Raw genomic sequence first — 12,536 nt, 5'->3', positions numbered from 1 at the left:
TGGTCTTTCTTTTAGAACATCTTGCACAGAATATTTCCAAGTCTCATATGGAAACTTGCCAGTACTTGAGAGAAGAGCTACAGCAGATAACATGGCAGACTTTTCTTCAGGAAGAAATTGAGAACTATCAGAACAAGGTATAAAAGCATGCCATAGATTGGCAAGCTTTTTCTAAAGCATGGTATTCCCATAACACACTGCAAAATTCACTTTTTCACTGCTTTCTGTTTACTATCAGGAATATACATTTATGTGTGTTTTCAAAACAAAACAAAAAAAACACTCCTAGAGTCTAAATGAGTATGGCAGGAAATACTTTGCATTTGTGATTGTTATAAGTACAGGAAAAGGTAAAGCTCCCCAAACGTATTTGTCTCTTACTGATAAACGGATAACAAACCAGCATTTTTTTTCATTCCTAAATGACATGTTATTTACTCTTCTTAGTTTGTAATCGCCCCTATCATCCAAAAAAAATAAAAAATAAAAAAAAAAATCTGTTGAAACCATCAAGTTGTAACTGTAGAGTTCTTTACAGCTGATCTGTAAAATACTCATCAGTACGAGGACATGCATGAGTCTTGGATGGGAGTGTCTTACTCATTTTCCATTCCTATCCAATAAACAAGAACCTGAATAGGAGTCAGTCAAACAGCCTGTTGGCTTGTTTGATGTTTTCTTGTTTTGCATGGTATATTTCCTTTTGAGGTTATAAACACAGAACCCATCAGATTTCCCACCTTCATTGCCAGGGTTGGATCCCTGATTCATTCTACAGCTGTCACAGTGTTTCAGATTTACCTATAGAATAGCAGCAGAATGCTTGCCAAGCCTCCAGTGGGTTTTGTACGTTTTAATCCCTGTTTGTATTTTCATTATGCCTTCCATTCACGTACTACTACCAAATGGCTACTTTTGGAAAACTATCTTGAGAGTCACTACTAAAGCACACTGTTCTTTGAATTTATTTTTCATTTCCACAAAAAATACTTAACCTGTAGGAATATCATTTTTTTCCACTTGTTAGATAATCTCATCCTGAATTATTATTAACATAAGAGAAATTCACTAATTGCATGCTGCCTTTATGTCATTCACAAGATGATCTTCATATATGTATACTTTATACGTATCCTTATGAAGACCAGCTTGTTAGATAATTCATGTTCTGTAAAAAAAAAAAAAAAAAAAAAAAAAAAAAACAAACAGAGAAGTCGATAGGAAAAACGTGATTATGCAGTGCTAGAGTAAATTGGTATTTTCTTTTGATGCAGTGAGTAACATTCCCACTGAAAACACCAGAATTATTACACTTGGACATTTTTTGGCTTATGAATTAAAAATATTGCAGCCTGGATCTCTCTGCCATCACTGAAGAAGTTTTACATGTTTGCATTTTCACTCATCTTCATGAGGCTTTTTCTTTGAGGTTAACTTCCCTTTTGTTATAAGCAGACTGTAGCCAGGATTGCTGGAGAGAATTCAGTCCACTTTGATTTTCAGCTCAGTTTTACTTTATGAAAATGGGCTTTCCAAACGTTAAAACCTTAATTAGTAACTTTTCAATTTTTCTTCTCTCTCAAACAGCAAAGGGAGGTAATGTGGCAGTTATGCGCAGTCAAAATAACAGAAGCTATACAGTATGTAGTGGAATTTGCCAAACGCATTGATGGCTTTATGGAACTGTGTCAAAATGATCAAATTGTGCTTTTAAAAGCAGGTATGTGGGTCAATTTTAAGGTCTGCTTCTATTAGTTTTGACTGAGGAAAGTGCTAGTTGTATACAGTGATTATGTATACATATATACATACGTTGTACAATGATAATTTAAAATAGTACAAGAAAAAACGTACAAATTCTGTGTGTCTTCTGTTTGAAATAATATGCTTTCTTGGTTACTCTGGATGGAATGAGTTCCATTTAATGGAAGCTGTACCCTGCCCATGGCAGGGGGGTTGGAACTAGATGATGTTTAAGGTCCCTTCCAACTCAAACCCATTCTGTGATGAGTTCAAGTCTATGTATGAAATTTTCATTATGAGCAAAGGGAGCAGTAAGTGTGTAAGGATGAAGAAGTTGGATTCAATTTTTTTGATTTGGCATACTAATAGTGAATAACATATTTGAAGGTAAAAATCCAGATTGTTCTACACAAGATGTTGTAGAAGTAATGCAGATTACTTGGACAAAGCTGTTAAAGCTTCATGAGCATAATCTAAATGAACTGCTTTGACTTCAGAGACTTCATTATTCTAATGAAAAATATTTATTAGCATTAACTAAGTTGCTTTTACAAAAACTTCTAAAGGGGTTTATGGGAATTATTTTAATTCTACTATCAAATCGAACTATTCTTTGTTGCACCTCAGAAACCTACTACCCTACTCGATCTATACTGAAGGGAGAGCATTTTGAAATTTTTAAATCCTCACTTGCAACCGAAGTCTCTACTTAAATAGTCAAACATACATTGTTTCTGTTTTAGGGTCTTTAGAGGTTGTGTTCATCAGAATGTGCCGTGCCTTTGACTCCCAGAACAACACAGTCTACTTTGATGGCAAGTATGCTAGCCCAGAGGTTTTCAAGTCCTTAGGTAAGGAGATGTCAAGTGTTGCATTTTAAACCACAGAATAAAAACAATAAGGTAGAAGAGCAAGAGGGACAGCTGCCTTGAAAATACCAGCTTGTAGTATTCAAATGAAAAGAGAGTTGAAAAGCTCAAACTGCTTATTTCGTAAACAATCGTGCTGGCTCTGTTTGAGGCCAAGCTGATTTCAGGAGTTAGAACAGCTTAACTCCATGCAGTAAAGGATTGTTGGTGTTGAAATCCGTCACGTACTGTAGATCAGGGTAGATCACTTTGGACACACTTGTGAAGAACAGAAGCTCAGATTTCATAATCCCTTGTAAAGTTTGATGTATCCTGTTGAAAAAAAAGGGAAACTTTAAGTCTCTTTTGGATACACTGACATTACTGCTTTGAAGTTGTTATTTGCAAGTAAAATATTGTAAATATTTTTTTAATTAAACAACACCGTAGCATTTTTTTTTATACTTCTAATTTTAAAAGGATGCATTTAATTGGGTATAAATTTGGGATGTAAGCCATTTTGGAGGGCAGTGAAAAATGGCAGTGACAATATGGCAGTGAAGAATACCATACAGTTACGGAAGTATTCCATGCCTTTCTAAAATACCTCAAGGTACAAAGTCTGAGTGCAAACAATTCAGAGAATGCAGTATCAGATGTGGGCTTCTACCTGCTACTAGATCCAATGAAACATTACTTTCATCTGTTACCAACTACACCCAGAAATTTAGGCTGGGTTGGGGGCTGAGATCTGCAGAGGAGAACCCTATTCCAACAGGGGTTGCAGTCCCTTTCAAAGCAGGGCTCAGCTTTTGTGAACTGCGTAACAGCATGTGTAACAGCAGCAGTAACCTGACTTACACCTGTGTGAGCAAGAGAATGGATGAAAGGAGACACAGTTCTTTTTCTGCATGAAAAGCTTTCAGACCCTGGCTTATCCTTTTGCTCCTGCATGTACCTTGTATGCCTTTCTCCCCTCCCTCTTCTGTGTACTTAATATTCTTAAAATCAGCATTTTTCAAGTACACATTTAAAACATCCAGTCCACAGTGACATGAAAAAGTTTCATTTAGAATAGCAACAAAGCCAAACCAATTTTGAGTTCAAAAATGGCTTGGTTTTTATCTGTATTTACCCCAAAAGAACAGAAAAGATAAAATGTACAAAGGCTTCAGAATACTGGGTACCAGGGTGTGGGGGAGCTGGGGACTTGTGGGCATAGGTTAAATTGGTAAATAAATAAATAAATAAAATAGGGTGAATAGGTAAAAAAAAAAAATCAAGCATGAGTGAGATCTCACTATCATCACTCAACAGTCCTTAAGGGGAAGAACGTTCACCCATAAAGTATTTTACACCCATGTTTCACCTTCATCAGAATATATCAGCAACTGTGTAGCTTTGAAATGGTTTTAAACAATTTGGCATGAGCTGTACCTTCTTTTTGGCAGGGTGTGAAGACTTCATTAGTTTTGTGTTTGAATTTGGAAAAAGTTTGTGTTCTATGCACCTCACAGAAGATGAGATAGCTTTGTTTTCTGCATTTGTTTTAATGTCAGCAGGTAAGCGAGAAAGTATTGCTCTAGGTTTCTGTGGTAGAGTTCATTTTCATTTTGAAGTATCTTTTAATGGTAAAGCTAAGACTATCAGACAGTGTGAAATGTCAACATCTTTTTGGTCCCTCATGACCAGTTTTTTTCATAAATACATTTAAAACATAAATTTAAGAACAAATCAAGTTGGAAATTCTAATCTAAACCCATGTTTTCCAGTGTTTCTCCTTGTTGATGACATAGCTTCTTTGCAAAAGCTTAAATGCATGTTGATTGAGATCACCAGGGCAATCTAGGTGGGACAGGCAGAACATGGACAGCATTGAATTGATGTAGTCAGCTTCCAATGTATGTGAGCTTGGAGCTGTAGCAGAATTGTCACAAGCACATGATAAAATATGTTTTTTTCTGAGATTATTATCTCAAACAGATTCACATAGTACTCCAGGTACTGGGAAGACTTATTAGGTTGGGTGAAACAAGATACCACTGGAGAAAGTCAGTTTGTGTCTGGCATAAGACCAAAGGAAATAGTCTTTTTTAAAACTGCAGCATAGTGGACTCAGCAGTATGTGTTGGAAGAGTCTATTAGCAACAGTGAGTTTATTGACTCCATCATAAATATATTCTTATGCTATTTGCCGTGATGGAATTATGTTTGCCCTTTGTCTTAGTATTTAAGCCACAGAATCCCTCAGTTCTGCCACACCGGATGTCGCAGGTAATCCTTCATTTCTGCTAGGAAGTTTAGGAGCACTTTTTGAATAGCTTAATATTGCTTCTGATTTTTCTGTATGTCACTGTAGATCTAAGCAGAGATCCACTCCAACTGCTTGTTCATTATGTAATCTATTCATTTCCCACTAAAAAGTCGCTATCTTCGTTTTGTAAACACCCTGCATTTTAAAGACCTTATTAGCAAATAATTAATAAAGCTTATTCAGATATGCAGCGATCTTCTTATTGAGGGCTTTATAAAAGTAATTTTAAATGCAAGTAATGAATGTATTCCAAAACCTATGAATTTTGAAACTCATTTCCTATGTAAGAGTGTTAAAATGTAAGGAAGATTGCAAACAGGAAATACAAATTTGCAACAGAATTAGTATTTCTTGGTGGAATGTGATGGATGTAAGCAGTACTAGAGGTGTTAACTCCATTTGTATTTAGATCGTTCATGGCTTCAGGAGAAGGTAAAAATTGAAAAACTCCAACAGAAGATCCAGCTAGCACTTCAGCATGTCCTACAGAAGAACCACCGAGAAGATGGAATTCTAACAAAGGTACGAATCATACTGTGCCATGTCACATGACTGTGAAAGTACACTTTCTTATGAACAATGTAAAAGCTTTTATGCATTTACTAAACCATACTTTAGTATGGTTTAGTAAATGCATAAATGCAAAATGAAAATGAAAAGCCATCAAGGTTTTTATCCTATTTGTCCTAAACAACATTTCTGCCATGCAGAACACTATTTCAGTTTTCCAACATGCATGCCTTGATCTTCATGAAACCTGTCTGCATGACAGCTAGGTTGTGACAAGACACAATATCCAAACTAACCTTGTTTCTCAGCATTCCATGAGTTCCCCACACAGTCTTTTTCTCATCAGTTTTTCCAAATCTTGGTGGCTAGGGAAAAGAAAAGAGATAGTACATAATATTATGTTACTCTAAAGTATCATCACATAAATTTTCAATAATGCAAAGGCAGTGTGATGTTTAAAAAAAAAAAGTGAAAAATGGGAAGGACAAGTGCTTCCTTGCAGACGTAGTTCCTTGTAGAACTTTACACAGAAGGGATGTTCATGCTTAGTTTAACACCATGGAATTAATTACAACAAGCAGGATCTTACAGCCCAGTATAAAAGTCTAGGCTTTCCAGACTGTCCTCATTTCAAGTCCTACCTCATATCATTCTTTTCCCAGCATATACTTTAGATACCTTTGTTGGAAGGTTTCTTCCAGTGCTTTTATAAAAATATGTACTCAGTTCAATGACCGCCCTAGTCATATTTTCAAGTACAGATTTTTCTGATCTTTTCTTTATGACAATTTCATTTTACCTTTATTGGGCATAAATGAAAATAGCCGGGTCTATTATACTGCCATTTCCCTCTATAATACACTGGGTTTAAGAAGCAATCAGCCATGCCTTCTTCCAAGGGAGTAACTAAGTAGCATGAATAAAGGTCCAGACAGGAAATAGTTCCATATCAATCTGGTGCTGGTGGTATTGCCTAGATACTAGGCAAGTGATACATTTTCCTAGCGACTTCAAGGAAAGATTCTTTCACAAATAGTATTCGTACATTACTTGATAGCATTTTAGTGGCTTCCCCCCCCCCCCCCCCCGTTTTTTTTTTTTAAATCTGACATACCATACTTAGCCATTACTATGCTTCTGAAATGTCACTGTTAAGGTAAACAACTGAAGTGAATTCCATATGTTTGAGAGAGCTCTAATCCTAAGGAGGTCTGGTTCCATGTATTACTCTGTGACTTCTGTTCATTTTTTTTTACAGTTAATATGCAAAGTGTCTACTTTAAGAGCACTGTGTGGACGACATACAGAAAAGCTTATGGCATTTAAAGCAATATACCCAGACATTGTACGACTTCATTTTCCTCCACTTTACAAGGAGTTGTTCACTTCAGAATTTGAGCCAGCGATGCAAATTGATGGGTAAACGTATCACCTAAGCACTTCTAGAATGTCTGAAGTACAAACATTTAAACAAAAGAAAGGAAAAGGAAAAAAAAAAAGAGAAAAAAAAGAAAACCAAGACACTTTATATGGCCCTGCACAGACCTAGGGAGCCAACACACTGCACATCTCTTGGCAGTCGGGGTCAGGCGAAGGATGGGAAACAATGAAACAAAGTTGAACTTGTTTTTCTCATGCATATGATTTCCATTATGCCTACAAATATGGACCCTTTTTCTGTCTCAGCTTCTCAATCCTTGACCTCTGTTTACACAGACTGAGGGTACTAATATCAGAAGGTTGTTTTCTCTTGTAGTTCACTGCCCAGACTTCTGACAGAACAATCAATTTGTTGATCAGAACAGAGAGTCCACCTAGTAATCAGCGACTGGTGTGCATTGCAGAGATTTCAGCATCAGTTTGCACAACTTGCTCATTGTTTCATGAAGGACGATTTTTTTCACCTACCACTGTTTGCCAGTAGACAGAACGGCATGAAAAGGGTCCATAGCAATAGCAACAATAGCATTATAATATATTACAGGGTAAATGGGCATGAAGACTATATATAGCAAAAGAGATATTGTTTATATATTGTTTTAATTAATATAAAATGTAGTTACTGGTATAGCTTTTCTTGTTGAATTGATAAGGCACTTTCATTTTGCACCTTTTTCTTTAAATTAAATGCTAGAGTGTTCATTGTTGTGTTGCATGTGCACCAGAAATTCAAGTTTAACTGAAAAAGGTTTTTGGCAGGTACTGGTACATTGGGAGGTATTTATGCTGCTGTTTTCCATGTTACTTTTAAAGAGAGGCTGGTCATATCCTGAAATGGTTACACAGATTTTTTAAAAGAGTTTGAAAATAATGAAAAGTTTCTAAATTAAAATCAGCTTTTCAACTGTTAATTTAAAAGGTACTTTTGTTTTTAAATCTTTCAAACCTGGATGTTTAAAATTACATGCCTAGATTCAGATTTAGGCACACAAGTCAAAAGCCTCATTTTCAAAGGTGCTGAGTTTCCTTGGACAGAGTTAAACTAAGCAATTACAGATCGCTTACAGATAGAATAAAGCATCACCCTTGAAAATCAGACTGTTAAACAAAGTGTATAAAGCCCAACATAAATCCAGGTTTGAAGGGATTTACTCAAGGCTGTATCTACAGTAAAAGTATGTGTATGACATGTATGTGGAAAATTGATTTTTAGACATAATATTACATACTTTTTACTCCATTTTGTAAACAATGCCTTCAAACTCCAAACTCTATCAAAATTCACAAGACGTTTGGTTTTGGCTTTAGTGAGATTAGACAATGACCCACGTTCTTCAAACATCCACCAGTTCAATTTAAAGTAGCTGAACAGAATTGCTCTCTTTATTTAAATAGATGCACTTTAAAGTTTATCACATGAGGACAGACCAATAAAATAAGGGCACACTGTTGCTAGAAAACATTGTTTTGGACTCTGTTTAATGCCTGGAAATCACAAATACCATAAATCTACATTCTGTCATTTTGAAATTGTGATTCCTGCATTGCATAACCAACTGATAAGCCACATTTTGCCATCTTTATTAATACGTTACCATTCTCTTTACATATAGTACTGTCTCTGAGTAAATGTGGCAAGATACAGAAATTAAATTAGTTCTGAAGGGAACATATCCACACTAAACCACATCACAAAATAAACTGTGGCTGTTTAAGCCAGAGGTGCATAATTGCTTTTGGATGAGATGAGTACACACAACCAGATGTCTGGTAGACCTATACAAATGAAGTTTATGATGAAGTACATATGAAAAAAAAATAGGACTTTAAAAAAGAGGAGAAAAAACCCACAATGCACTCCACCACTTCAATTTCCAAAGATAATAAATCTCTTACATACAGTCATTGAAAAGTAACATTGAATTGAACAGAAGCACACTGAAGTCTAACCATTTTAAAAGAAGAACTAGGTCAGCAGATTATTACAAGCAAAACAGAGGTTTATTCTGTGATTTGAATGTTTCCTTTGGGGTCAAATTGAGCCATTGAGCCATGACCTCTCTTAAAGTTTTTTTTTCATCAGGGAAGCTTATAGATAGCACTGGATAGCAGTTGGCTATCATTCCTCTATATGGTGTGAAAGCAGGGGGAGATGGACAGGAACACTTGCAGCTCTGGGAGCACCAGGATGGAGGCATAAGTCCAGAGAGCTGTCCTTGTACTGCGCCATCCTGCCCGCTCCCAGCCCAGCACACACTCTCTGCAGTCTCACTGATACCTTTTCCTAGAATCATTGTTTACTTTATTGGAGTAGCTGGCATGATACGGTACTTTGATTCCAGTATGTGTTCCTGTTTTTAAAGCAACCTTTTTAACTAACAAATGTTTTCTGAATGTGACCAGCCTTAGGTGCTAGTCCTTTAAAGATCAACTAAACTTAATTTCAGTGTCAACTAATGAATAATGAAGTAAGGCTTGTACTTTTTTAGAGAGTGAGATACAACTCCTATTTCTGAAAATAAGTAGACTACCAGGCAATTGGGATTAATTTTCAGTCACATCATTAACCTATCTTTTCCTGATGAATATTAGTACTTTACCAGGCCTTTAAATGCCAATGGTTTTGTTCAGTATCTAGTTCAGAGTATTTATACCCGTAAGTCACTGACAACACAGAATTTGGGAGCATTTAATAATAAAATGCATAATCATAGAAGGGTTCCAAATAAGGCCTTAGCTGAAAGCCTGTTACATCTAGAATTGGCTTGTGACATGATCTCCCAGGCTATGCAGCACCTACATGCTGTTGTTTTTCACAGCAGGAGCTCCTGTGTACTAGCACCTTGTCAAACCAGGCTGTGCATACACACCCCAAGTAAGTCTGCTTTCCTGATCACAGTTAGCAGCCACTTGGCAATAGAGTATTACTGGCTTTGTTTTGCTTGGTAGAGACAAGGTAAAAAGAGATACAGCCATGGCAGATATACTGAAAAGACGGCAGTTGCCACAGAGGCTGTTATGAAAAGGGGATGTAGACTAGCCTCAGAGCGGCTGGCTGGAATGACTGCCATGGGAGAACCTGACGCGGCAGAGGAAGTGCACTCTGCAGAACTCTGGGACTGTGGCCTGGTATCAGACAATCAACAGACTATTCAGTTAAAAACCATACTGGGGGGCAGTGGATATTCACATGAGTATCTTCATGATCTGCCCAGCTGACTACAAACAAAAACGTGAGGATAGCTGAAGATAAAGAAGTAATATATTGCTTTTGAATGATCCGTTCATTGAGATCTGCAAAGAGATTTTCATTGGGCATAATATCTATCCACAGAGATATTTTCTGGCTTTCTAGAAAAGAGTATAGTATACTGTCATTTGGACCGCCCTAACATACTTCAGCATCTCTAACATTGTTTGGCTTTTAAAAACTACGGGATGAGGTGAAAAGGGAGGCTGTTTTTAAGTTTGGTTGTTCTTTATTAAAGCTTATCTATCTTAGTATGGATACCAAGATATCTGTGTGTGTATGTGCACCTGTGTGTGTGAGAGAGAGTACTGTTGTGCGCATGTGAATATATGCGTGGGTATGTGTGAGTGGCTGCTTCTAGGCTCTTAAGTGTCAATGAAAAAAAGAAAATGTATTGAAAATACTTAAGACAAAAACAGAAGGTGGAAAAAAGATTTATTCTATACAAAGCCTTGTCTGGACCACTTTAGAGAGACTTCTATTTTTTTAACCCTTCTATAAATATTTGATGGCACTTGAAATATTCCTGCAATAAAATGTGATTTGTGTAAACATTAAAAAAAAAAAAGATTTTGTAATGTGAAACAATGAAAGAAAGTAATGTAATTTTTCTAAAAAACAAAAAAAAACACAAATGAACGAACTTTGTATTATTTTCTTGACGGAATTTGTCTATTTGTCTTTGGAAAACTTTTTATTTCATTGAATGTGCCATAGTAGAGGTGTGTGTTTCTTTTTCTTTCTTTTCTTCATTTTTTACATTGTAGATTTAAGGAATAGCTGTGTTCCGACATTCCAAAATGCAAGATGACATAGCAGTCATGATTAAAAGTTTAATTAGTAAGCTTCAATCATTGTTGCTTTTTTTGCACATGTTCTTCATTCCTCTACAGTGCAATATGTACATAGAGCACTTGCGGGTGTAACCTTGATCCCTCAGGGAAAATTACATATTTGTACAGGATTTTTTTTGCCTTTTTTTTTTTTGCTAAGGAATGTCGATTGAATCACTTGTCTGTTGTTGAGGGGCAGCCAGATAATAATCCTAAACCACTGTCACAAAACATTGTTTAATAATTTTGTGCCCTTTTATTATTTAAAAAGAAAAATAAAAGTTATTTTCTGACAGTTCTTTGTGCTGATTGATGAAAAAAAGGGTAAATATATAAGCACCTTATGATTGACTTAACTGTGAATGACAATCCATCTTGTTATCAACAACAGATGCCCTACCACTTTGGAGCTGGGGTTAAGAGTCAGAAACTAATGTGCTCAGGGATCTTCTAAAACTCTTCAACAGGGTGGCCAGTACTACTGGTGGGACAAATTACTTTAAAAAGAAAAAAAAAAAAAACTAATATTTCTTCCCTTCCCCCCTCCCCGCAGGCACAAGAGAACTGGATAGATTTTTTTTTTAACTAAATGCTCTATGTGTGCCTCGTTCTGTGACTCAGTTTTGCAATCTATCTGCTCCTTGGTCTTTATTTTCTTCCAAACAAAATTACTCCAAACAATTGCAAAGGTTTTGCAATTATATTTTAGCAAATAAATGAATGCTGATCCATTAATGGATCATGATTGAAATTTAATTTCAATAACCTCTGGATGTTGTTATAATCATAGGACTTTTTCCAGGTGAATTTCAGTGTTTTGCAATATAAAATGGGTTTTCAGTATTTAAATTGTCAAAGAAAACAAATCAGTTTATGATAGTACAATATGAATGAAAATGCAATGATTAGGTTTTGGCAGTAAAGTCACATAGAATACAAGAACAATAATTCAGACCTTGTCTGTCATTGTCACTTATGCCTCATGGTAAAGCAAAACACCTGACAGGAAAGAAACACTAAGGCTGAAGTCAGTCATTTTCGTATCTAGTATCAATTTCGTATCAATTTCAAATGATCACAACAGTAGCAAAAACCAGCAGTGTCTAATAAGTCTCTAAGTGCCAAATTGTATGATTCTGGAAGCCTATCACAATTAGTCTTCTTTTGTGGCTTCACATTCTTTTGAAAATGCAAGTAGGAAAGTAAATAAGCAACTATGGACAAAATGAGCAAGATTTCAAGACTTTGGTTAGATCAGGAAGAGAGTGAATTTCTCTATCAAATGTATTTTTTCTTGCAAAAAGCATCAGTTCTCCAGTATCTTAGGTTATTAAGTTTGTTTTGTTTTCCACTGGGTCTGTGGCTTCCAGTTGTTTACTTGATGTTACATATAATCATTAGAGAAACCTTTCTTAACATTTTGCAAGCTGATGGTCCAGTTTAGCTTGGAATGGCTTTCTAAGGCAGACAACTGCTCAGCAAGTATGACCTCCTGATTAGCTTGTGTTCTGGCAGCATCGCCAGAAAAAAATCCCTATTGCTGATTCTCAACAGAAATCCTCCTTTTCATACTTGCTGATCAATTAAACATACTATTA

The 12,536-nt window shown here is 36.0% G+C and overlaps 1 protein-coding gene across 6 annotated transcripts in view; it reads left to right on the top strand.

Annotated features, from left to right (window-relative positions):
* Nucleotides 1-11,845, top strand: part of RORA (RAR related orphan receptor A) — a 377,529-nt gene extending 365,684 nt beyond the window's left edge. For all 6 annotated transcript variants that reach the window (XM_035554008.2, XM_050712977.1, XM_035554013.2 and 3 more), the window contains 6 exons: nt 16-137; nt 1,588-1,720; nt 2,487-2,594; nt 4,043-4,153; nt 5,315-5,427; nt 6,674-11,845. In XM_035554008.2, coding sequence (XP_035409901.1) covers nt 16-137; nt 1,588-1,720; nt 2,487-2,594; nt 4,043-4,153; nt 5,315-5,427; nt 6,674-6,838 — 752 coding nt within the window. In that variant the 3' untranslated portion in view covers nt 6,839-11,845. The remainder of the gene's footprint in view (nt 1-15; nt 138-1,587; nt 1,721-2,486; nt 2,595-4,042; nt 4,154-5,314; nt 5,428-6,673) is intronic.
* The last annotated feature ends 691 nt before the right edge of the window (nt 11,846-12,536 follow it).

The sequence above is a fragment of the Cygnus atratus genome, chromosome 11, assembly GCF_013377495.2.
Source record: "Cygnus atratus isolate AKBS03 ecotype Queensland, Australia chromosome 11, CAtr_DNAZoo_HiC_assembly, whole genome shotgun sequence".
NCBI classification, from domain to species: domain Eukaryota; kingdom Metazoa; phylum Chordata; class Aves; order Anseriformes; family Anatidae; genus Cygnus; species Cygnus atratus.
The sequence above is the reverse complement of the archived record's forward strand: the minus strand, read 5'-3'. Positions and strand labels throughout refer to the sequence as shown.